The sequence below is a fragment of the Oncorhynchus gorbuscha genome, linkage group LG20 (genome assembly GCF_021184085.1).
Source record: "Oncorhynchus gorbuscha isolate QuinsamMale2020 ecotype Even-year linkage group LG20, OgorEven_v1.0, whole genome shotgun sequence".
In the NCBI taxonomy this organism is placed as follows: domain Eukaryota; kingdom Metazoa; phylum Chordata; class Actinopteri; order Salmoniformes; family Salmonidae; genus Oncorhynchus; species Oncorhynchus gorbuscha.
Genome location: NC_060192.1, coordinates 43014232 through 43042037, shown reverse-complemented (window position 1 = coordinate 43042037; position 27806 = coordinate 43014232). Strand labels below are relative to the sequence as shown.

Sequence of the window (27806 nt, the reverse complement as noted above, 5' to 3'; positions counted from 1 at the left end):
AAGAGAGGAGAAGAGATGAGAGGAGTAGGAAGAGAGGAGAAGAGATGAGAGGAGTAGGAAGAGAGGAGAAGAGATGAGAGAGGGAGGAAGAGAGGAGTAGGAAGAGAGGAGAGGAGAGAGATGAGAGGAGTAGGAAGAGAGGAGAAGAGATGAGAGGAGTAGGAAGAGAGGAGAAGAGATGAGAGGAGTAGGAAGAGAGGAGATGAGATGAGAGGAGTAGGAAGAGATGAGAGGAGTAGGAAGAGAGGAGAGGAGTAGGAAGAGAGGAGAAGAGATGAGAGGAGTAGGAAGAGAGGAGAAGAGATGAGAGGAGTAGGAAGAGAGGAGAAGAGATGAGGAGGAGAGAAGACAAGTAGGGAGTAGGAAGAGAAGAGATGAGAGGAGTAGGAAGAGAGGAGAAGAGATGAGAGGAGTAGGAAGAGAGGAGAAAGAGATGAGAGGAGGAAGAGAGGAGAGAGATGAGAGGAGTAGAGAGACAGAAGAGATGAGAGGAGTAGGAAGAGAGGAGATGAGATGAGAGGGAGTAGGAAGAGAGATGAGATGAGAGAGTAGGAAGAGAGGAGAAGATATGAGAGGAGTAGGAAGAGAGGAGAAGAGATGAGAGGAGTAGGAAGAGAGGAGAAGAGAGGAGTAGGAAGAGAGGAGAAGAGAGGAGTAGGAAGAGAGGAGAAGAGAGGAGTAGGAAGAGAGGAGAAGAGAGGAGAGGAGTAGGAAGAGAGGAGAAGAGATGAGAGGAGTAGGAAGAGAGGAGAAGAGGATGAGAGAAGAGTAGGAAGAGAGCAGAAGAGGATGAGAGGAGTAGGAAGAGAGGAAGAGAGGAGAAGAGATGAGAGTAGAGTAGGAAGAGAGGAGAAGAGATGAGAGATGAGTAGGAAGAGAGGAGAAGAGGAGAGGAAGAGAGGAGAAGAGATGGAGGAGTAGGAGAGGAGAAGAATAGAGATGAGAGGAGTAGGAAGAGAGGAGAAGAGATGAGAGGAGTAGGAAGAGAGGAGAAGAGATGAGAGGAGTAGGAAGAGAGGAGATGAGAGGAGTAGGAAGAGAGGAGAAGATGAGAGGAGTAGGAAGAGAGGAGAAGAGATGAGAGGAGTAGGAAGAGAGGAGATAGAGATGAGAGGAGTAGGAAGAGAGGAGAAGAGATGAGAGGAGTAGGAAGAGAAGAGATGAGAGGAGAAGAGATGAGAGGAGTAGGAAGAGAGGAGAAGAGATGAGAGGAGTAGGAAGAGAGGAGAAGAGATGAGAGGAGTAGGAAGAGAGGAGATGAGATGAGAGGAGTAGGAAGAGAGGAGAAGAGATAGAGAGGAGTAGGAAGAGAGGAGAAGAGATGAGAGGAGTAGGAAGAGAGAAGAGATGAGAGGAGTAGGAAGAGAGGAGAAGAGATGAGAGGAGTAGGAAGAGAGATAGGAAGAGGAGTAGGAAGAGAGGAGAAGAGAGAGAAGGAGTAGGAAGAGAGTAGGAAGAAGAGAGGAAGAGAGAGTAGGAAGAGAGGAGAAGAGATGAGAGAGGAGTAGGAAAAGAGAGGAGAAGAAGATGAGAGGAGTAGTAAGAAGGAGAAGAGATGAGAGGAGTAGGAAGAAAGAGGAGAAGTAGAAGAGAGGAGTAGGATAGAAGAGGAGTAAGTATCAGGAGATGAGATGAGAGGAGTAGGAAGAGAGGAGAAGTAGATGAGAGGAGTAGGAAGAGAGGAGAGAGAGATAGATGAGAGAGTAGGAAGAGAGGAGAGGAAGAGATGAGGAGAAGGAGGAGTAGGAAGAGAGGAGAAGGAAGAGAGGAGTAGGAAGAGGAGAAGAGATGAAGAGGAGTAGGAAGAGAGGAGAAGAGATGAGAGGAGTAAGAGAAGAGAGGAGGAAGAGATGAGAGGAGTAGGACATAGAGAGGAGAAGAGAAGAGTAGGAGAGGGATAGAGAGAGAGTAGGAAGAGAGGAGAAGAGATGAGAGGAGTAGGAAGAGAGGAGTAGGAAGAGGAGAAGATGAGAGGAGTAGGAAGAGAGGTAGAAGAGAGGAGTAGGAAGAGAGGAGAAGAGAAGAGAGGAGTATAGACATAGGAAGAGTAGGAGAGGAAGAGAGGAGTAGAGAAGAGGAGTAGGGAAGAGGAGTAGGGAGAGAGGAGTAGGAAGAGAGGAGTAGGAAGAGAGAGTAGGAAGAGAGGAGAAGAGATGAGAGGAGTAGGAAGTAGGAAGACATAGTAGTATAGAAGACATAGATAGAGAGAGTAGGAAGAGAGGAGAAGATGAGAGGAGTAGGAAGTAGTAGAGAGAGGAGAGGAGTAGGAAGAGAGGAGTAGGAAGAGAGGAGTAGGAAGAGAGGAGATAGGAAGAGAGGAGTAGGAAGAGAGGAGAAGAGATGAGAGGAGTAGGAAGACATAGTATAGTATAGACATATTATAGTATAGTCATAGTAAGTATAGTAAAGACATAGTATAGTATCACCTGGAGAGAGAGGAGTAGGAAGAGAGGAGAAGAGATGAGAGGAGTAGGAAGAGAGGAGAAGAGATGAGAGGAGTAGGAAGACAGGAGAAGAGATGAGAGGAGTAGGAAGAGAGGAGAAGAGATGAGAGGAGTAGGAAGAGAGGAGAAGGGATGAGAGGAGTAGGAAGAGAGGAGAAGAGATGAGAGGAGTAGGAAGAGAGGAGAGATGAGAGGAGTAGGAAGAGAGGGAAGAGAAGAGGAGTAGGATGAGAGGAGTAGGAAGAGGAGAAGTAGATGAAGAGGAGTAGGAAGAGAGGAGTATAGAAGAGATGAGAGGATAGTAGGAAGAGAGGAGAAGGAAGATGAGAGGAGTAGGAAGAGAGGAGAAGAGATGAGAGGGAGTAGGAAGAGAGGAGAGGAAGAGAGGAGTAGGAAGAGAGAGGAGAAGAGATGAGAGGAGAAGGAAGAGTAGGAGAGAGAAGAGATGAGAGGAGTAAGGGAAGAGATGAGAGGATAGAAGAGATAGGAGAGGAGAAGAGATGAGAAGAGGAGAAGACATAGAAGAGAGGAGAAGAGAAGGAGTAGGAGTAGGAAGAGATAGACATAGAGGAGTAGGAAGAGAGGAGAAGAGATGAGAGGAGTAGACATAGAACATAGTAGATAGACATAGAGTCATAGGAAGAGAGGAGAAGAGATGAGAGGAGTAGGAAGAGAGGAGTATAAAAGAGAGAGTAGGAAGAGAGGAGAAAGAGAAGAGAGGAGTAGGAAGAGAGGAGAAGAGATAGAGAGGAGTAGGAAAGAGAGGAGTAGAAGTAGAGACATAGTAGTAGGAAGAGAGGGAGTAGGAAGAGAGGAGAAGAGACAAGAGAGGAGTAGAGAGGAGTAAGGATGAGAGGATAGGAAGAGTAGGAAGAGAGGAGAAGTAGACATGGAGAGAAAGTAGGAAGAGAGGAGAAGAGATGAGATAGAGTAGGAAGAGAGGTAGTAAGACATAGAGAGTATAGTAAAGAGAGGAGTAGACAAGTAGAGGATAGAGATGAGAGGAGTAGGAAGAAGGAGAAGAGATGAGAGGAGTAGGAAGAGAGACATAGTAAGTAAGTATAGACATAGTAAGAGTAGTAGACATAGTATAGTATAGAGTAAGAGTATAGAATAGTAAGATTCATAGTAAGTATAGACATAGTAAGTATCACCCTACATTTGAGTATAGTAAGTATAAGAGTATAGACATAGTAATAAAGTAAGTATAGACATAGTAGATAGTATAGACATAGTAAGTATAGACATAGTAAGTATAGTAAGAGAAGTATAGTATAGACATAGTAGGAAGACATAGTAGTAAGAGACATAGTAAGATAGTAAGACATAGTAAGTATAGTATAGACATAGGAGACATAGTAAGACATAGAAGAGACATAGAGATAGTAGAGACATAGTAAGTATAGTATAGAGTAAGTATAGAAGACATAGTATAGTATAGTATAGACATAGTATAGTATAGACATAGTATAGTATAGACATAGTAAGTATAGTAAGACATAGTAAGTATAGTATCACATAGTAAGTATAGGAGAGAAAGGACATAGTAGGAAGACATAGTAAGTATAGAAAGAGATGAAGAGTATAGACATAGTAAGGAAGACATAGTATAGGACATAGTAAGTATAGACATAGTAAGTATAGTATAGACATAGTAAGTATAGTAGGACAGAGAGAGGAGAATAGTAAGATAGAGACATAGTAAGGAAGACAGTATAAGTATAGACATAGTAAGGAGACATAGTAGTATAGTATAGACATATAGACATAGTAAGTACCCTAGAATTAGTGAGTAGAAAGTAAGTATAGTAGTAACATAGTAAGGGACATAGGATAGTAATAGTCAAGTATAGTATAGACATAGTATAGTAAAGTATAGACATAGTATAGTATAGACATAGTAAGTATAGTATAGTAAGTAGTAAGTATAGTATAGTATATAGTAATAGAAGTATAGTATAGACATAGTAAGTATAGTATAGACATAGTAAGTATAGTATAGACATAGTAAGTATAGTATAGACATAGTAAGTATAGTATAGACATAGTAAGTATAGTATAGACATAGACATAGTATAGTATAGACATAGTATAGTAAGTATAGTAGACATAGTAGTAGACACAGTAAGTATAGTATAGACATAGTAAGTATAGTATAGACATAGTAAGTATAGTATAGACATAGTATAGTATAGTATAGACATAGTAAGTATAGTACATAGTAAGTATAGTATAGACATAGTAAGTATAGATAGACATAGTAAGTATAGACATAGTATAGACATAGTATAGTATAGACATAGTATAGTATAGACATAGTAAGTATAGTATAGACATAGTAAGTACATAGTAAGTATAGTATAGACATAGTAAGTATAGACATAGTAAGTAGACATAGTAAGTATAGACATAGTAAGTAGTAGTAGTAGTATAGACATAGTAAGTATAGTATAGACATAGTAAGTATAGTATAGACATAGTAAGTATAGTATAGACATAGTATAGTATAGACATAGTATAGTATAGACATAGTAAGTAGACATAGTATAGACATAGACATAGTATAGTATAGTACATAGTAAGTATAGTATAGTATAAGTATAGTACATAGTAAGTATAGTATAGACATAGTATAGACAAAGTATAGTATAGACATAGTAAGTATAGTATAGACATAGTAAGTATAGTATAGACATAGTATAGTATAGACATAGTAAGTATAGTATAGACATAGTAAGTATAGACATAGACATAGTATAGACATAGTATAGTATAGACATAGTAAGTATAGTATAGACATAGTAAGTATAGTATAGACATAGTAAGTATAGACATAGTAAGTATAGTATAGACATAGTAAGTATAGTATAGACATAGTAAGTATAGACATAGTAAGTATAGTATAGACATAGTAAGTATAGTATAGACATAGTAAGTATAGTATAGACATAGTAAGTATAGTATAGACATAGTAAGTATAGTATAGACATAGTAAGTATAGACATAGTATAGACATAGTAAGTATAGTATAGACATAGTAAGTATAGACATAGTAAGTATAGTATAGACATAGTAAGTATAGTATAGACATAGTAAGTATAGTATAGACATAGTAAGTATAGACATAGTAAGTATAGTATAGACATAGTAAGTATAGTATAGTATAGTAGTAAGTATAGACATAGTAAGTATAGTATAGACATAGTAAGTATAGACATAGTAAGTATAGACATAGTAAGTATAGACATAGTAAGTATAGTATAGACATAGTAAGTATAGACATAGTAAGTATAGTATAGACATAGTAAGTATAGTATAGACATAGTAAGTATAGACATAGTAAGTATAGTATAGACATAGTATAGACATAGTAAGTATAGTATAGACATAGTAAGTATAGTATAGTCATAGTAAGTATAGACATAGTAAGTATAGTATAGACATAGTAAGTATAGACATAGTAAGTATAGTATAGACATAGTAAGTATAGTATAGTAAGTATAGTAAGACATAGTACATAGTAAGTATAGTATAGACATAGTAAGTAGTATAGTATAGACATAGTAAGTATAGTATAGACATAGTAAGTATAGACATATAGTATAGACATAGTAAGTATAGACATAGTAAGTATAGTATAGACATAGTAAGTATAGTAGTAATAGTATAGTAAGTATAGACATAGTATAGTATAGTATAGACATAGTAAGTATAGTACATAGTAAGTATAGTATAGACATAGTATAGTATAGTATAGTATAGACATAGTAAGTATAGTATAGACATAGTAAGTATAGTATAGACATAGTATAGTATAGACATAGTAAGTATAGTAAAGACATAGTATAGACATAGTAAGTATAGTAAGTATAGACATAGTAAGTATAGTATAGACATAGTAAGTATAGTATAGATAGTACATAGTAAGTATAGTATAGACATAGTAAGTATAGTATAGACATAGTAAGTATAGTATAGACATAGTAAGTATAGTATAGACATAGTAAGTATAGTATAGACATAGTAAGTATAGACATAGTACATAGTAAGTATAGACATAGTAAGTATAGACATAGTAAGTATAGACATAGTAAGTATAGACATAGTAGACATAGTAAGTATAGTATAGACATAGTAAGTATAGACATAGTAAGTACATAGTAAGTATAGTATAGACATAGTAAGTATAGACATAGTAAGACATAGTAAGTATAGACATAGTAAGTATAGTATAGACATAGTAAGTATAGTATAGACATAGTAAGTATAGTATAGACATAGTAAGTATAGACATAGTAAGTATAGTATAGACATAGTATAGACATAGTAATAGTAAGTATAGTATAGACATAGTAAGTATAGTATAAGTACATAGTAAGTATAGTATAAGACATAGTAAGTATAGTATAGACATAGTAAGTATAGACATAGTAAGTATAGACATAGTAAGTATAGTATAGACATAGTAAGTATAGACATAGTAAGTATAGTACATAGTAAGTATAGACATAGTAAGTATAGTATAGACATAGTAAGTATAGACATAGTAAGTATAGACATAGTAAGTATAGACATAGTAAGTAGACATAGTAAGTATAGACATAGTAAGTATAGACATAGTAAGTATAGTATAGACATAGTAAGTATAGACATAGTAAGTACATAGTAAGTATAGTATAGTATAGTATAGACATAGTAAGTATAGACATAGTAAGTATAGTATAGACATAGTAAGTATATAGACATAGTAAGTATAGTATAGACATAGTAAGTATAGTATAGACATAGTAATAGACATAGTAAGTATAGACATAGTAAGTATAGTATAGACATAGTAAGTATAGACATAGTAAGTATAGACATAGTAAGTATAGTATAGACATAGTAAGTATAGACATAGTAAGTATAGTATAGACATAGTAAGTATAGACATAGTATAGACATAGTAAGTATAGACATAGTAAGTATAGTAAAGACATAGTAAGTATAGACATAGTATAGACATAGTAAGTATAGACATAGTAAGTATAGTAAAGACATAGTAAGTATAGTATAGACATAGTAAGTATAGACATAGTAAGTATAGTATAGACATAGTAAGTATAGTATAGACATAGTAAGTATAGACATAGTAAGTATAGTATAGACATAGTATAGTAGTAGTATAGTACATAGTAAGTATAGTAGTAGACATAGTAAGTATAGACATATAGTATAGTATAGACATAGTAAGTATAGACATAGTAATAGACATAGTAGTACATAGTAAGTATAGTATAGACATAGTAAGTATAGTAGACATAGTATAGACATAGTAAGTATAGTAGTACATAGTAAGTATAGACATAGTAAGTATAGTATAGACATAGTAAGTATAGTATAGACATAGTAAGTATAGTATAGACATAGTAAGTATAGTATAGACATAGTAAGTATAGTATAGACATAGTAAGTATAGTATAGACATAGTAAGTATAGACATAGACATAAGTATAGTATAGACATAGTAGTATATAGTAAGTATAGACATAGTAAGTATAGACATAGTACATAGTAAGTAGTAGTATAGACATAGTAAGTATAGTATAGACATAGTAGTATAGTATAGACATAGTAAGTATAGTATAGACATAGTAAGTATAGTATAGACATAGTAAGTATAGTAGTAGACATAGTATAGACATAGTATAGTATAGACATAGTAAGTATAGTATAGACATAGTAAGTATAGTATAGACATAGTAAGTATAGTATAGACATAGTAAGTATAAGTATAGACATAGACATAGTAAGTATAGTAAGTATAGACATAGTAAGTATAGTATAGTAAGTAAGTATAGACATAGTAAGTATAGTATAGACATAGTAAGTATAGTATAGACATAGTAAGTATAGTACATAGTAAGTATAGTATAGACATAGTAAGTATAGTAAGTATAGTATAGACATAGTAAGTATAGTATAGTATAGACATAGTAAGTATAGTATAGACATAGTAAGTATAGTACATAGTAAGTATAGACATAGTAAGTATAGTATAGACATAGTAAGTATAGACATAGTAAGTATAGACATAGTAAGTATAGACATAGTAAGTATAGTATAGACATAGTAAGTATAGTATAGACATAGTAAGTATAGTACATAGTAAGTATAGACATAGTAAGTATAGTATAGACATAGTAAGTATAGACATAGTAAGTATAGTATAGACATAGTAAGTATAGTATAGACATAGTAAGTATATAGACATAGTAAGTATAGACATAGTAAGTATAGACATAGTATAGTATAGTATAGTATATAGACATAGTAAGTATAGTATAGACATAGTATAGTATAGACATAGTAAGTATAGTATAGACATAGTAAGTATAGTAGTAAGTATAGACATAGTAAGTATAGTATAGACATAGTAAGTATAGTAGTAAGACATAGTAAGTATAGACATAGTAAGACATAGTAAGTATAGACATAGTAAGTATAGACATAGTAAGTATAGTATAGACATAGTATAGTATAGTATAGTATAGACATAGTATAGTATAGACATAGTATAGACATAGTAATAGTATAGACATAGTAGTAAGTATAGACATAGTAAGTATAGTATAGACATAGTAAGTATAGACATAGTAAGTATAGACATAGTAAGTATAGTATAGACATAGTAAGTATAGTATAAGACATAGTAAGTATAGTAGACATAGTAAGTATAGACATAGTAAGTATAGACATAGTAAGTATAGTATAGACATAGTAAGTATAGTATAGACATAGTATAGTATAGACATAGTAAGTATAGACATAGTAAGTATAGTACATAGTAAGTAGTAGACATAGTAAGTATAGTAAGTATAGACATAGTAAGTATAGTATAGACATAGTAAGTATAGTAAGTATAGTATAGTAAGTATAGTAAGTAAGTATAGACATAGTAAGTATAGACATAGTAAGTATAGACATAGTAAGTATAGTATAGACATAGTAAGTATAGTACATAGTAATAGACATAGTAAGTATAGACATAGTATAGACATAGTATAGTATAGACATAGTAAGTATAGACATAGTAAGTATAGACATAGTAAGTATAGTATAGACATAGTAAGTATAGTATAGACATAGTAAGTATAGACATAGTAAGTATAGACATAGTAAGTATAGACATAGTAAGTATAGACATAGTAAGTATAGACATAGTAAGTATAGACATAGTAAGTATAGTAAGTATAGACATAGTAAGTATAGACATAGTAAGTATAGTATATAGACATAGTAAGTATAGACATAGTAAGTATAGTATAGACATAGTAAGTATAGACATAGTAAGTATAGTATAGACATAGTAAGTATAGACATAGTAAGTATAGTATAGTAATAGTATAGTATAGACATAGTAAGTATAGTATAGACATAGTAAGTATAGACATAGTAAGTATAGACATAGTAAGTATAGACATAGTAAGTATAGTATAGACATAGTAAGTATAGACATAGTAAGTATAGACATAGTAAGTATAGACATAGTAAGTATAGACATAGTAAGTATAGTATAGACATAGTAAGTATAGACATAGTAAGTATAGTATAGACATAGTAAGTATAGACATAGTAAGTATAGACATAGTAAGTATAGTATAGACATAGTAAGTATAGTATAGTATAGACATAGTAAGTAGTAAGTATAGACATAGTAAGTATAGACATAGTAAGTATAGTATAGACATAGTAAGTATAGACATAGTAAGTATAGACATAGTAAGTATAGTATAGACATAGTAAGTATAGACATAGTAAGTATAGACATAGTAAGTATAGACATAGTAAGTATAGACATAGTAAGTATAGTATAGACATAGTAAGTATAGTATAGACATAGTAAGTATAGTATAGACATAGTAAGTATAGTATAGACATAGTAAGTATAGTATAGACATAGTAAGTATAGTATAGACATAGTAAGTATAGTATAGACATAGTAAGTATAGTATAGACATAGTAAGTATAGTATAGACATAGTAAGTATAGACATAGTAAGTATAGACATAGTAAGTAGACATAGTAAGTATATAGACATAGTATAGTATAGACATAGTAAGTATAAGTACATAGTAAGTATAGTATAGACATAGTAAGTATAGACATAGTAAGTAGTAGTATAGACATAGTAAGTATAGTATAGACATAGTAAGTATAGTATAGTATAGTAGTACATAGTAAGTATAGTACATAGTAAGTATAGTAAGTATAGTACATAGTAAGTATATAGTAAGTATAGTATAGACATAGTAAGTATAGACATAGTAAGTATAGTATAGTACATAGTAAGTATAGTAGACATAGTAAGTATAGTAAGTATAGACATAGTAAGTATAGACATAGTAAGTATAGTACATAGTAAGTATAGACATAGACATAGTAAGTATAGTATAGACATAGTAAGTATAGTATAGACATAGTAGACATAGTATATAGACATAGTAAGTATAGACATAGTAAGTATAGTATAGACATAGTAAGTATAGACATAGTAAGTATAGACATAGTAAGTATAGACATAGTAAGTAGTACAGTAGTAAGTATAGTAGTAAGTATAGACATAGTAAGTATAGACATAGTAAGTATAGTAGTAAGTATAGTATAGACATAGTAAGTATAGACATAGTAAGTATAGACATAGTATATAGACATAGTAAGTATAGTATAGACATAGTAAGTATAGTAGACATAGTAAGTATAGTATAGACATAGTAAGTATAGACATAGTAAGTACATAGTAAGTATAGACATAGTAAGTATAGACATAGTAAGTATAGACATAGTAAGTAGTAGTATAGACATAGTAAGTATAGACATAGTAAGTATAGACATAGTAAGTATAGTAGACATAGTAAGTATAGACATAGTAAGTATAGACATAGTAAGTATAGACATAGTAAGTATAGACATAGTAAGTATAGACATAGACATAGTAAGTATAGACATAGTAAGTATAGACATAGTATAGTATAGACATAGTAAGTATAGACATAGTAAGTATAGACATAGTATAGTATAGTATATAGACATAGTATAGTATAGACATAGTAAGTATAGTATAGACATAGTAAGTATAGACATAGTAAGTATAGACATAGTAAGTATAAGTACATAGTAAGTATAGACATAGTAAGTATAGACATAGTAAGTATACATAGTAAGTATAGACATAGTAAGTATAGTATAGACATAGTAAGTATAGACATAGTAAGTATAGACATAGTAAGACATAGTAAGTATAGACATAGTAAGTAAGTATAGACATAGTAAGTATAGACATAGTAAGTATAGACATAGTAAGTATAGTACATAGTAAGTATAGTACATAGTAAGTATAGTATATAGACATAGTAAGTATAGACATAGTAAGTATAGACATAGTAAGTATAGTATAGACATAGTAAGTATAGTAGACATAGTATAGTAGTATAGACATAGTAAGTATAGTAGTAAGTATAGTACATAGTAAGTATAGACATAGTAAGTATAGACATAGTAAGTATAGACATAGTAAGTATAGTATAGACATAGTAAGTATAGACATAGTAAGTATAGACATAGTATAGTATAGTAGTAGTATAGACATAGTAAGTATAGTATAGACATAGTAAGTATAGTACATAGTAAGTATAGTATAGACATAGTAAGACATATAGTATAGACATAGTAAGTATAGACATAGTAAGTATAGTATAGACATAGTAAGTATAGACATAGTAAGTATAGTATAGTACATAGTATAGACATAGTAAGTATAGACATAGTAAGTATAGACATAGTATAGTATAGTATAGACATAGTAAGTAGTATAGACATAGTAAGTATAGACATAGTAAGTATAGTACATAGTAAGTATAGACATAGTAAGTATAGTAAGTATAGTATAGACATAGTATAGTATAGACATAGTAAGTATAGTATAGACATAGTAAGTATAGTATAGACATAGTAAGTATAGTATAGACATAGTAAGTATAGTATAGACATAGTATAGTATAGACATAGTAAGTATAGTATAGACATAGTAAGTATAGACATAGTAAGTATAGACATAGTATAGTATAGACATAGTAAGTATAGTATAGACATAGTAAGTATAGACATAGTAAGTATAGACATAGTAAGTATAGACATAGTAAGTATAGTATAGACATAGTAAGTATAGTATAGACATAGTAAGTATAGACATAGTAAGTATAGACATAGTAAGTATAGACATAGTAAGTATAGACATAGTAAGTATAGACATAGTAAGTATAGACATAGTAAGTATAGACATAGTAAGTATAGTATAGACATAGTAAGTATAGACATAGTAAGTATAGACATAGTAAGTATAGTATAGACATAGTAAGTATAGACATAGTAAGTATAGACATAGTAAGTATAGACATAGTAAGTATAGACATAGTAAGTATAGACATAGTACATAGTATAGTATAGTATAGACATAGTAAGTATAGTAGTAAGTATAGTAAGTATATAGACATAGTAAGTATAGACATAGTAAGTATAGTAGTAAGTATAGACATAGTAAGTATAGACATAGTAAGTATAGTATAGACATAGTAAGTATAGACATAGTAAGTATAGTATAGACATAGTAAGTATAGTATAGACATAGTAAGTATAGTATAGACATAGTAAGTATAGACATAGTAAGTATAGTATAGACATAGTAAGTATAGACATAGTAAGTATAGTATAGACATAGTAAGTATAGACATAGTAAGTATAGTATAGACATAGTAAGTATAGACATAGTAAGTATAGACATAGTAAGTATAGTATAGTAAGTATAGTATAGTAGTAAGTATAGTATAGACATACATATAGACATAGTAAGTATAGACATAGTAAGTATAGTATAGACATAGTAAGTATAGTATAGACATAGTAAGTATAGACATAGTATAGACATAGTAAGTATAGTATAGTCATAGTATAGACATAGTAAGTATAGACATAGTAAGTATAGTATAGACATAGTAAGTATAGACATAGTAAGTATAGTAAGTATAGTATAGACATAGTAAGTATAGACATAGTAAGTATAGACATAGTAAGTATAGTATAGTAAGTATAGACATAGTAAGTATAGTACATAGTAAGTATAGACATAGTAAGTATAGACATAGTAAGTATAGTATAGACATAGTAAGTATAGTATAGTAAGTATAGACATAGTAAGTATAGACATAGTAAGTATAGTATAGACATAGTAAGTATAGACATAGTAAGTATAGACATAGTAAGTATAGTACATAGTAAGTATAGTATAGACATAGTAAGTATAGACATAGTAAGTATAGACATAGTAAGTATAGACATAGTAAGTAGTAGACATAGTAAGTATAGTACATAGTAAGTATAGACATAGTATAGTATAGACATAGTAAGTATAGTATAGACATAGTAAGTATAGACATAGTAAGTATAGTATAGACATAGTATAGTATAGACATAGTAAGTATAGACATAGTAAGTATAGTATAGACATAGTAAGTATAGTATAGACATAGTAAGTATAGTACAGTAGTAAGTATAGTATAGACATAGTAAGTATAGACATATAGTATAGTATAGTAAGTATAGTATAGACATAGTAAGTATATAGACATAGTAAGTATAGACATAGTAAGTATAGACATAGTAGACATAGTAAGTATAGTATAGACATAGTAAGTAGACATAGTATAGACATAGTAAGTATAGTATAGACATAGTAAGTATAGTACATAGTAAGTATAGACATAGTAAGTATAGTATAGACATAGTAAGTATAGACATAGTAAGTATAGTATATAGACATAGTAAGTATAGTATAGACATAGTAAGTATAGTACAGACATAGTAAGTATAGTATAGACATAGTAAGTATAGTATAGACATAAGTATAGTATAGACATAGTAAGTATAGTATAGACATAGTAATAGTATAGACATAGTAAGTATAGATAGACATAGTAAGTATAGACATAGTAATAGTAAGTATAGTATAGACATAGTAAGTATAGTATAGACATAGTAAGTATAGTATAGACATAGTAAGTATAGACATAGTAAGTATAGTATAGACATAGTAAGTATAGTATAGACATAGTATAGTATAGACATAGTATAGTATAGACATAGTAAGTATAGTATAGACATAGTAAGTATAGTATAGACATAGTAAGTATAGTATAGACATAGTATAGTATAGACATAGTATAGTATAGACATAGTAAGTATAGACATAGTAAGTATAGACATAGTAAGTATAGTATAGACATAGTAAGACATAGTATAGTATAGTATAGTATAGTACATAGTAAGTATAGTATAGACATAGTAAGTATAGTATAGACATAGTAAGTATAGTATAGACATAGTATAGACATAGTAAGTATAGTATAGACATAGTAAGTATAGTATAGACATAGTAAGTATAGTATAGACATAGTATAGTATAGACATAGTAAGTATAGTATAGACATAGTAAGTATAGACATAGTAAGTAGACATAGTAAGTATAGACATAGTAAGTATAGTATAGACATAGTAAGTATAGTATAGACATAGTATAGTATAGACATAGTAAGTATAGTATAGACATAGTAAGTATAGTATAGACATAGTAAGTATAGTATAGACATAGTAAGTAGTATAGACATAGTAAGTATAGACATAGTAAGTAGTATAGACATAGTAAGTATAGTATAGACATAGTAAGTATAGTATAGACATAGTAAGTATAGTATAGACATAGTAAGTATAGTATAGACATAGTAAGTATAGTATAGACATAGTAAGTATAGTATAGACATAGTAAGTATAGTATAGACATAGTAAGTATAGACATAGTAAGTATAGTACATAGTAAGTATAGTATAGACATAGTAAGTATAGTATAGACATAGTAAGTATAGTATAGACATAGTAAGTATAGTATAGACATAGTATAGTATAGACATAGTAAGTATAGACATAGTAAGTATAGTATAGACATAGTAAGTATAGTAGTAAGTATAGTATAGACATAGTAAGTATAGTATAGACATAGTAAGTATAGACATAGTAAGTATAGTATAGACATAGTAAGTATAGTAATAGACATAGTATAGTATAGACATAGTAAGTATAGACATAGTAAGTATAGACATAGTAAGTATAGTATAGACATAGTAAGTATAGACATAGTAAGTATAGTATAGACATAGTAAGTAGTATAGTATAGTAAGTATAGTAGTAAGTATAGACATAGTAAGTATAGTACATAGTAAGTATAGACATAGTAAGTATAGTATAGACATATAAGTATAGTATAGTAAGTATAGTATAGTATAGTATAGTATAGACATAGTAAGTATAGTATAGACATAGTATAGTATAGTATAGTATAGTATAGTATAGACATAGTAAGTATAGTATAGTAAGTATAGTATAGTAAGTATAGTAAGTATAGACATAGTAAGTATAGTATAGACATAGTATAGTATAGACATAGTAAGTATAGACATAGTATATAGACATAGTAAGTATAGTATAGACATAGTAAGTATAGTATAGACATAGTAAGTATAGTATAGACATAGTATAGTATAGACATAGTAAGTATAGTATAGTATAAGTATAGACATAGTAAGTATAGACATACATAGTAAGTATAGTAAGTAGACATAGTAAGTATAGACATAGTAAGTATAGTATAGACATAGTAAGTATAGTATAGTAGTAGTATAGTATAGACATAGTAAGTATAGTACATAGTATAGACATAGTATAGACATAGTAAGTATAGTATAGACATAGTAAGTATAGACATAGTATAGTATAGTATAGTATAGTACATAGTAAGTATAGTATAGACATAGTAAGTATAGTATAGACATAGTAAGTATAGACATAGTAAGTATAGTATAGTAGTAGTAAGTATAGTATAGACATAGTAAGTATAGTACATAGTAAGTATAGTAGAGACATAGTAGTATAGACATAGTATAGTATAGTATAGACATAGTAAGTATAGTATAGTATATAGACATAGTACATAGTAAGTATAGTAAGACATAGTATAGTATAGACATAGTAAGTATAGTATAGACATAGTAAGTATAGTATAGACATAGTAGTAAGTATAGACATAGTAAGTATAGTATAGACATAGTAAGTATAGTATAGACATAGTAAGTATAGTATAGACATAGTATAGTATAGACATAGTAAGTATAGTATAGACATAGTAAGTATAGACATAGTAAGTATAGTATAGACATAGTAAGTAGTATAGACATAGTAAGTATAGACATAGTAAGTATAGACATAGTAAGTATAGTATAGACATAGTAAGTATAGTATAGACATAGTAAGTATAGTATAGACATAGTAAGTATAGTATAGACATAGTAAGTATAGTATAGACATAGTAAGTATAGACATAGTAGACATAGTAAGTATAGTAGTAAGTACATAGTAAGTATAGACATAGACATAGTAATATAGTATAGACATAGTAAGTATAGACATAGTATAGACATAGTAAGTATAGTAAAGACATAGACATAGTAAGTATAGTATAGACATAGTAAGTATAGTATAGACATAGTAAGTATAGTAAGTATAGACATAGTAAGTATAGTATAGACATAGTAAGTATAGACATAGTATAGTATAGACATAGTAAGTATAGTAGTAAGTATAGTATAGACATAGTAAGTATAGTAGTAAGTATAGACATAGTATAGTATAGACATAGTAAGTATAGTATAGACATAGTAAGTATATAGACATAGTAAGTATAGTATAGACATAGTAAGTATATAGTAAGTATAGTATAGTAAGTATAGTATAGACATAGTAAGTATAGTACATAGTAAGTATAGTAGACATAGTAAGTATAGTAAAGACATAGTAAGTATAGTATAGACATAGTAAGTATAGACATAGTATAGTATAGACATAGTAAGTATAGACATAGTAAGTATAGTATAGACATAGTAAGTATAGTATAGACATAGTAATAGTAAGTATAGTACATAGTAAGTATAGTATAGACATAGTAAGTATAGTATAGTAAGTATAGTATAGACATAGTAAGTATAGACATAGTAAGTATAGTATAGACATAGTAAGTATAGACATAGTAAGTATAGTAATAGACATAGTAAGTATAGTATAGACATAGTAAGTATAGTATAGACATAGTAAGTATAGTATAGACATAGTAAGTATAGTATAGACATAGTAAGTAGTATAGACATAGTAAGTATAGACATAGTAAGTATAGACATAGTATAGACATAGTAGTATAGACATAGTAAGTATAGACATAGTAGACATAGTAAGTATAGACATAGTAAGTATAGACATAGTAAGTATAGTAAGTATAGTACATAGTATAGACATAGTATAGACATAGTAAGTATAGACATAGTAAGTATAGTAAAGACATAGTATAGACATAGTAAGTATAGTATAGACATAGTAAGTATAGTATATAGACATAGTAAGTATAGTATAGACATAGTAAGTATAGTATAGACATAGTAAGTATAGTATAGACATAGTAAGTATAGTATAGACATAGTAAGTATAGTAAAGACATAGTAAGTATAGACATAGTAAGTATAGACAAGTAGACATAGTATATAGACATAGTAAGTATAGTATAGACATAGTAAGTATAGACATAGTAAGTATAGTATAGACATAGTAAGTATAGTATAGACATAGTAAATATAGTATAGACATAGTATAGACATATAGTATAGACATAGTAAGTATAGACATAGTAAGTATAGTATAGACATAGTAAGTATAGTATAGACATAGTAAGACATAGTAAGATATATAGTAAGTATAGTATAGACATAGTAAGTATAGTATAGACATAGTAAGTATAGACATAGTAAGTATAGTAAGTAGACATAGTAAGTATAGTATAGACATAGTAAGTATAGTATAGACATAGTATAGTATAGACATAGTAAGTATAGTAAAGACATAGTATAGACATAGTAAGTATAGTATAGACATAGTAAGTATAGTATAGACATAGTAAGTATAGTATAGACATAGTATAGTATAGACACAGTAAGTATAGTATAGACATAGTAAGTAAGACATAGTAATAGTAAGTAGTATAGACATAGTATAGTATAGACATAGTAAGTATAGTAGTATACATAGTAAGTATAGTATAGACATATAGTATATAGTATATACATAGTAAGTATAGACATAGTATAGTATAGACATAGTAAGTATAGTAAAGACATAGTATAGTATAGTCATAGTATAGACATAGTAAGTATAGTATAGACATAGTAAGTGTAGTATAGACATAGTATTATTGCAGTAATAGTATGTATAGTATATAGTAGTAATAGTAAGTACAGTGTAGTAGTAATAGTAAGTGTAGTATAGACAAATAGTATTATAGTAGTAGTAGTAAGTATAGTAGTAATAGTAAGTATAGTATAGACATAGTATTATAAAATTAATAGTAAGTGTAGTATAGATGTATAGTAGTAATAGTAAGTATAGTATAGACATATAGTATTATAAAGTTAATAGTAAGTGTAGTATAGACAAATAGTATTGTAGTAGTAGTAGTAAGTATAGTATAGTAGTATACAATAGACATAATATTAAGTAGTAATAGTAAATAGTATGTATAGTAGTAATAGTAAGTACAGTATAGACATATAGTATGTATAGTAGTAATAGTAAATATAGTATAGATGTATAGTAGTAATAGTAATAGTAATAGTATAGTATAGTAGATGTATAGTAGTAATAGTAAGTGTAGTATAGTATAATAGTATATAGTATAGATAAGTATAGTATAGTAGTAATAGTAAGTATAGTATAGATGCAGTATATAGTAGTAAGTATAGTATAGCCATAGTAAGTATAGTAGACATAGTATAGATGTATAGTAGTAATAGTAGATATAGTATAGATGTATAGTTAAGTAATAGTATATAATTATTGTATAGACAATAATAGTAATAGCAAATAAATATATTGTATAGTTGTATAAACAGTAGTAAGTATGTAAATTACAAAATAGTATATAGACTAATAAATACAGTATAGACATATAGTAGTAATAGTAAGTACAGTATAGACAAAAAGTATTATAGTAGTAAGTATAGTATAGACATATAGTAGTAATAGTAAGTATAGTATAGATGTATAGTATTATAGTAGTAATAGTAAGTATAGTATAGATGTATAGTATTATAATAATAGTAAGTATAGTACAGATGTATAGTATTATAGTAATAGTAAGTATAGTATAGGCATATAGTATTATAATAGTAATAGTAAGTATAGTATAGACATATAGTAGTAATAGTAAGTACAGTATAGACAAAAAGTATTATAGTAGTAAGTATAGTATAGACATATAGTAGTAATATTAAGTATAGTATAGATGTATAGTATTATAGTAGTAATAGTAAGTATAGTATAGATGTATAGTATTATAGTAGTAATAGTAAGTATAGTATAGGCATATAGTATTATAATAATAGTAAGTATAGTACAGATGTATAGTATTATAGTAATAGTAAGTATAGTATAGGCATATAGTATTATAATAGTAATAGTAAGTATAGTATAGACATATAGTAGTAATAGTAAGTGTAGTATAGACATATAGTATTATAGTAGTAGTAGTAGTAAGTACAGTAGTAATAGTGAGTGTAGTATAGACAAATAGTATTATAGTAGTAGTAGTAGTAGTAGTAGTAGTAAGTACAGTAGTAATAGTGAGTGTAGTATAGACAAATAGTATTAGTAGTAGTATTAAGTATAGTAGTAATAGTAAGTATAGTATAGACCAGCGTTTCCCAAACTCAGTCCTCTGGACCCCGAGGCGAGCACTTTTTGGTTTTTGCCCCAACACTACACAGCGGATTCAAAGCTTGATGATGAGTTGATTACTTGAATCAGCTGTGTAGTGCTAGGAGCAAACACCAAAACGTGGACACAGGGGTGACCCCAGGACCGAGTTTGGGAAAGCCTGGTATAGATGTATAGTACTATAGTAGTACTCACCCCCCACAAGTTAATCGTCTGCTCAAACTCCTTCTCTCCATCAAAGATAATGTGGATGTTGAGCTGTGGAGGAGAATGGTCTAAATCAGGACCCACTACAGTGAGAATACAGGGCCTGGTGTGTGTTTCAGGGTGTTACTGTTCCCTTTACATACCTGATGTCAGGTAGTTGGTTCGACCATTGACCCTGTGTGTATGTCATAGGCGTAATTGCAACGGGGGATGGGGAGGGAGGACATGTCCCACCCAATATTCAAACAGGTGGTGAAGGTAGGCAACATTACCTCCACCACACTGATTCTCAACGCGGGTAGGCCCCACAAGGGTGCATCCTCAGTCCCCTCCTGTACTCCTTGTATACCCACGACTGACTGGCCTCACACAGTTCCAACTCCATCATCATGTTCACTGACGACACGACAGTAGTAGGCCTGATCACCAACAACAACTAGACAGCCTACAGAGAGGAGGTAGGCACTCTGACGGCGTAGTGCCAGGTAGACAACAGGTACAAAACAAAGGAGCCGATTGTGCTATTCAGGTGGAACCAGGCTGTTCACGCCCCCCATCCTCATCAACGGGACCGCCGTGGAGACGGTCAATAACTTCCAAATTTCTTGTAGTAAACATCTCAAAGAAGCAGAAATGGTATAACCACACGGACACCGTAGTGAAGAGGCACGACAGCGACTCTTTAACCTCTAGATGCTGAAGAAATTCAGCCTGTCCCCGAGGACTATCACAGTGTTCTACAGGAGCACCACCAAGAGCATACTATCAGGCTGCATCACAGTGTTCTACAGGAGCACCATCGAGAGCACACTGTCGGGCTGCATCACAGTGTTCTACAGGAGCACCATCGAGAGCATACTGTCGGGCTGCATCACAGTGTTCTACAGGAGCCCCATCGAGAGCATATTGTCGGTCTGCATCACAATGTTCTACATGAGCACCATCGAGAGCATACTGTCAGGCTGCATCACAATGTTCTACAGGAGCACCATCGAGAGCATACTGTTGGGCTGCATCCCAGTGTTCTACATGAGCACCATCGAGAGCATACTGTCAGGCTCCATCACATTGTTCTACAGGAGCACCATCGAGAGCATACTGTCAGGCCGCATCAGTGTTCTACAGGAGCACCATCGAGAGCATACTGTCGGGGTGCATCACAGCCTGGTATGACAACTGTTTTTGGACTGAAGCTGCAGAGATCGATAAAAAAATGGCACTTCTGCAGCCAATATCTTATTCATCAATCAGCTAAAATCTTATTCATCAATTTAGTGTCGTTTTGAAGCATTAAATGGTCTGGTATGATGGAGCATTGTTCAGTTATACAGTTTAAATACATTATTTTTTAGCTTTTGCCCAAAGTCGACCTTTAAAATAACTGTACAGTGTTTCCAGGTTTCTTTGAAATATGACGTATAACTAATTGCAATTCATGAGTTTTATTGACAGATGAATTCATGCTGTACGGAAATTGTTTGCTCACTGGAAAATGAATTTCCAACTGACAATTGTGAAGAGCGGGGTGGCAGGGTAGCCTAGTGGTTAGAGCGTTGGACTAGTAACCGGAAGGTTGCAAGTTCAAACCCCCGAGCTGACAAAATCTGTCGTTCTGCCCCTGAACAGGCAGTTAACCCACTGTTCCTAGGCCGTCATTGAAAATAAGAATTCGTTCTTAACTGACTTGCCTAGTAAAATAAAATAAAAATTAAAAAAAGAGTTTAGCACTTAAAATACACCTACTTACACCACTCAATTTACATACACTACCATTCAAGGGTTTTTCATTATTTTGACAAATTTCTACATTGTAGAATAATATTGAAGACATCCAAACTAGGAAGTAACACATATGGAATCATGTAGTAACCATAAAAGTGTTTAACAAATCAAAATATATTTTATATTCTTCAAATAGCCACCCTTTGCCTTGATGACAGCTTTGCACACTTTTGACATTCTCTCAATCAGCTTCATGAGGTAGTCACCTAGAATGCAGTTCAATTAACAGGTGTGTCTTGTTAAAAGTTCATTTGTGGAATTTCTTTCCTTCTTAATGAGCCAATCAGTTGTGTTGTGACAAGGTAGGGGTGGTATACAGAAGATAGCCCTACTTGGTAAAAAGACTCAAGTCCATATTATGGCAAGGACAGCTCAAATAAGCAAAGAGAAACGACAGTCCATCATTACTTTAAAACATGAAGGTCAATCAATACGGAACATTTCAAGAACTTTGTAAGTTTCTTCAAGTGGAGTCACAACAACCTTCAAGCTCTATGATGAAACTGGCTCTCATGAGGACCGCCGCAGGAAAGGAAGACCAAGAGTTACCTCTGCTGCAGAGGATAAGTTCATTACAGTTAACTGTCTCTCATGAGGACCGCCGCAGACTCAGAAATTGCAGCCCAAATAAATGCTTCACAGAGTTCAAGTAACAGACACACCTCAACATCAGCTGTTCAGAGGAGACTGCGTGAATCAGGCCTTCATGGTCGAATTGCTGCAAAGAAACCACTACTAAAGGACACCAATAAGAAGAGGCTTGCTTGGGCCAAGAAACACGAGCAATGGACATTAGACCGGTGGAAATCTGTCCTTTGCTCTCCTTTCCTTCACACTCCAAATCTTTGGTTCCAACCGCTGTGTCTTTGTGAGACAGATGATCTCCGCATGTGTAGTTCCCACCGTGAAGCACGGAGGAGGAGGAGGTGTGATGGTGCTTTGCTGGTGACGCTGTCAGTGATTTATTTAGAATTCAAGGCACACTTAACCAGCATGGCTACCACAGCATTCTGCAGCGATACGTCATCCCATCTGGTTTGCGCTTAGTAGGACTATCATTTGTTTTTCAACAGGACAATGACCCAACACACCTCCAGGCTGTGCAAGGGCTATTTGACCAAGAAGGAGAGGGATGGAGTGCTGCATCAGATGACCTGACCTCCACAATCACCCGACCTCAACCTAATTCAGATGGTTTTGGGTAAGTTGGACCGCAGTGTGAAGAAAAAGCAGCCGACAAGTTCTCAACATTTGTGGGAACTCCTTCAAGACTGTTGGAAAAGCATTCCAGGTGAAGCTGGTTGAGAAAATGCCAAGAGTGTGCAAAGCTGTCATCAAGGCAAAGATTGGCTATTTGGAGAATCTCAAATATAAAATATATTTTGATTTGTTTAACACTTTTTTGGTTACTACATGATTCCATATGTGTTATATCATAGTGTTGATGTCTTCACTATTATTCTACAATGTAGAAAATAGTAAAAATAAAGAAATACCTTGAATGGGTAGGTGTTGTAAAACTTTTGACCGGTAGTATAGTCCTCTTTCCCCACCTTTAAATACCCTTCTATATAGCCCTCAATGTGTGTGTGTGTGTGTGTGTGTGTGTGTGTGTGTGTGTGTGTGTGTGTGTGTGTGTGTGTGTGTGTGTGTGTGTGTGTGTGTGTGTGTGTGTGTGTGTGTGTGTGTGTGTGTGTGTGTTTTTAAATATTATTGTGGGGTCCAGAAGTCCCCACAAGAATTGTAAACAAACAAACAAAAATGACAAACTGTGAACATTTTGTTAGTCCCCATAGAGTCAAATTATACTTCTAGGGGGCTTAGGGTTAAGGTTAGAATTACGGGTTAGGAGCTAGGCTTAGTTTTTTAGGGTTAGGTTTTGGGAACAGGATTTTGAATGGGACTGAATTGTGTGTCCCCACAATGTTAGTTATACATGACTGTGTGTCTCACCGTGCAGCTGTTTCCCTCTACGTAACTGACAGCTGGCAGAGAGTTCTTAGCGTAGATGGAGATGATCACCTGACTTCCTGTCTGATGCCAGTCAAACCTGCACGGGACCACTGTCTTACCCTAAGCACACACAAACACACACAGGGTCAGACTCACACACAAAAATGTACACACACACACACACACACACACACACACACACACACACACACACACACACACACACACACACACACACACACACACACACACACACACACACAAAAATGCAGAGACAGACAGACAGACAGACAGACAGACAGACAGACAGACAGACAGACAGACAGACAGACAGACAGACAGACAGACAGACAGACAGACAGGGTCACACACACAGGGTCAGACACACAGACACATTAGAAGTTACTTGTAGGTTGTAACACCATGGTTGGTCACTTATCCAACCCCCTCTATTCCATATCCAACCCCCTCTATTCCAACCCCCTGCATTCCATATCCAACCCCCTGTATTTCATATCCAACCCCCTGTATTCCATATCCAACCCCCTGTATTCCATATCCAACCCCCTGTATTCCATATCCAACCCCCCAACCCCCTGTATTCCAACCCCCCTGTATTCCATATCCAACCCCTGTATTCCATATCCAACCCCTGTATTCCATATCCAACCCCCTGTAATTCCATATCCAACCCCTGTAATTCCATATCCAACCCCTGTATTCCATTCCAACCCCTATTCCAACCCCCTGTATTCCAACCCCTGTATTCCAACCCCTGTATTCCATCCAACCCCCTGTATTCCATATCCAACCCCTGTATTCCATATCCAACCCCCTGTATTCCCTATCCAACCCCTGTATTCCATATCCAACCCCCTGTATTCCATATCCAACCCCCTGTATTCCATATCCAACCCCCCTGTATTCCTTATCCAACCCCTGTATTCCATATCCAACCCCTGTATTCCATATCCAACCCCTGTATTCCATATCCAACCCCTGTATTCCTTATCCAACCCCTGTATTCCTTATCCAACCCCCTGTATTCCATATCCAACCCCTGTATTCCTTATCCAACCCCTGTATTTCATATCCAACCCCTGTATTCCTTATCCAACCCCTGTATTCCTTATCCAACCCCTGTATTTCCTTATCCAACCCCTGTATTTCATATATAACCCCTGTATTCCTTATCCAACCCCTGTATTTCATATCCAACCCCCTGTATTTCATATCAACCCCTGTATTCCTTATCCAACCCCTGTATTCCTTATCCAACCCCTGTATTCCTTATCGATGTATTCCTTATCATACCAGATGGAGACAGACACTCAAGAGTGTGTCCCAATAATCTAGGTTCAACCAACGTGTGCACTTGTTCACTTCCCTTCATGGATTTGAAAGGAAATGACCGGAATATGGAATGTGCTTCTAGCCAATGCCTTCCATCAGTCCGATGGTTTTAAATGTGTGGGGAGTGGTGAACGAGGCACAGAAAGGAGAGATTGTTGGAACTCAACCTCTAGCATGCTCTCTGAACAGACCCCCTGACCCCCGAACCCTACCGACCCCGAACCCAACAACCCCGATCCCACCGACCCACCAACCCGAACCCTCCGACCCCGATCCAACCGACCCACCAACCCCGATCCCACCGACCCCGATCCCACCGACCCCGAACCCACCAACCCCACCGACCCACCAACCCCACCGACCCACCGACCCCACCGACCCACCAACCCCGAACCCAACAACCCCGATCCAACTGACCCACCGTGTCTTTCTTTCTCCAGAGGTGGTTGCCACGGCTACAGCCCTCCTGTGAGAGGAACGTGTTGAAGTCTGACGTTTTCTTCTTGCAACAACTCCAGTACTTCATACTGGGAACACACACAACGACACACACAAACACACACACACACGGATTCAAGCACAACACACACACACACAATTCAAGCACAACACACACACACACATACACAGGATTAACTAACTACAAATCTGAAGGGAAAAAGCAGTCAGGAATATGTTATTGGCATCTTTGTAGCTTTAAGGGATTTGCAGTGTCATTAGCTAATCATTAGCTAGCAAGCACATCTAATCATTAGCTAGCAAGCACATCTAATCATTAGCTAGCAAGCACATCTAGTCATTGGCTAGTAAGCACAGCTAATCATTAGCTAGTAAGCACAGCTAATCATTAGCTAGCAAGCACAGCTAGTCATTAGCTAGCAAGCACAGCTAGTCATTAGCTAGCAAGCACAGCTAGTCATTAGCTAGTAAGCACAGCTAATCATTAGCTAGTAAGCACAGCTAATCATTAGCTAGTAAGCACAGCTAGTTATTAGCTAGTAAGCACAGCTAGTCATTAGCTAGTAAGCAGAGCTACTCATTAGCTAGCAATCTCAGCTAGTCATTAGCTACTCATTAGTAAGTCAATAGATAGTAAGTACAGCTCATCATTAGCTACGCATTAGCTATCAAACACAGCTAGTCATTAGCTAGTAAGCACAGTAAGTCATTAGCTAGCAAGCACAGCAAGTCATTAGCTAGGAAACACAGCTAGTCATTAGCTAGGAAGCACAGCAAGTCATTAGCTAGGAAACACAGCTAGTCATTAGCTAGTAAGCACAGCAAGTCATTAGCTAGGAAACACAGCTAGTCATTAGCTAGCAAGCACAGCTAGTCATTAGCTAGTAACCACAGCTAGTCATTAGCTACATTTAGTCATTAGCTAGTAAGAATAGCTAGTCATTAGCTTACAATCACAGTAGTCATTAGATAGCTAGTTATTAGCGAGCAAGCACATCTAGCCATTAGCTAGCTAGCACAGCTGTAGAGTGTGTCAGTTGTATACGTACCCTTCATGGAAGATGGGTACTCCAGCGTGGAAGAGACACAGTTGGTCATTGCTGGCAGGGCCCTCAAAGCTTCGGGCACAGCCTCCATTCTTACACAGTGTCCCTACCTTCACCACATCATCATCCTCATCTAGAGAACAGACAAAAACTAGTTACTATCCTGTCCTGATGTAATGAAGACTAGTTACAGTCCTGACCTGATGTAATGAAGACTAGTTACTGTCATGTCCTGTCCTGAGGTAATGAAGACTAGTTACTGTCATGTCCTGTCCTGAGGTTATGAAGACTAGTTACTGTCATGTCCTGTCCTGAGGTAATGAAGACTAGTTACTGTCATGTCCTGTCCTGAGGTAATGAAGACTAGTTACTGTCATGTCCTGTCCTGAGGTTATGAAGACTAGTTACTGGCATGTACTGATATAATGAAGACTAGTTACTGTCATGTCCTGTCCTGAGGTAATGAAGACTAGTTACTGTCATGTCCTGTCCTGAGGTAATGAAGACTAGTTACTGGCATGCCCTGTCCTGATATAATGAAGACTAGTTACTGTCATGTCCTGTCCTGAGGCTATGAAGACTAGTTACTGTCATGTCCTGTCCTGATATAATGAAGACTAGTTACTGTCATGTCCTGTCCTGATATAATGAAGACTAGTTACTGTCA

At 33.3% G+C, this 27806-nt stretch overlaps 1 protein-coding gene across 1 annotated transcript in view; it reads right to left on the bottom strand.

Annotated features, from left to right (window-relative positions):
* The window catches only part of chordc1b (cysteine and histidine-rich domain (CHORD) containing 1b), a 75314-nt gene that overhangs the window by 35006 nt on the left and 12502 nt on the right, over window positions 1-27806 (bottom strand). Inside the window, exons 6-9 of the mRNA XM_046317549.1 lie at window positions 27143-27272; window positions 26056-26161; window positions 24282-24401; window positions 20535-20597 (exon numbers count right to left, since the gene is read on the bottom strand). Coding sequence (XP_046173505.1) covers window positions 20535-20597; window positions 24282-24401; window positions 26056-26161; window positions 27143-27272 — 419 coding nt within the window. The remainder of the gene's footprint in view (window positions 1-20534; window positions 20598-24281; window positions 24402-26055; window positions 26162-27142; window positions 27273-27806) is intronic.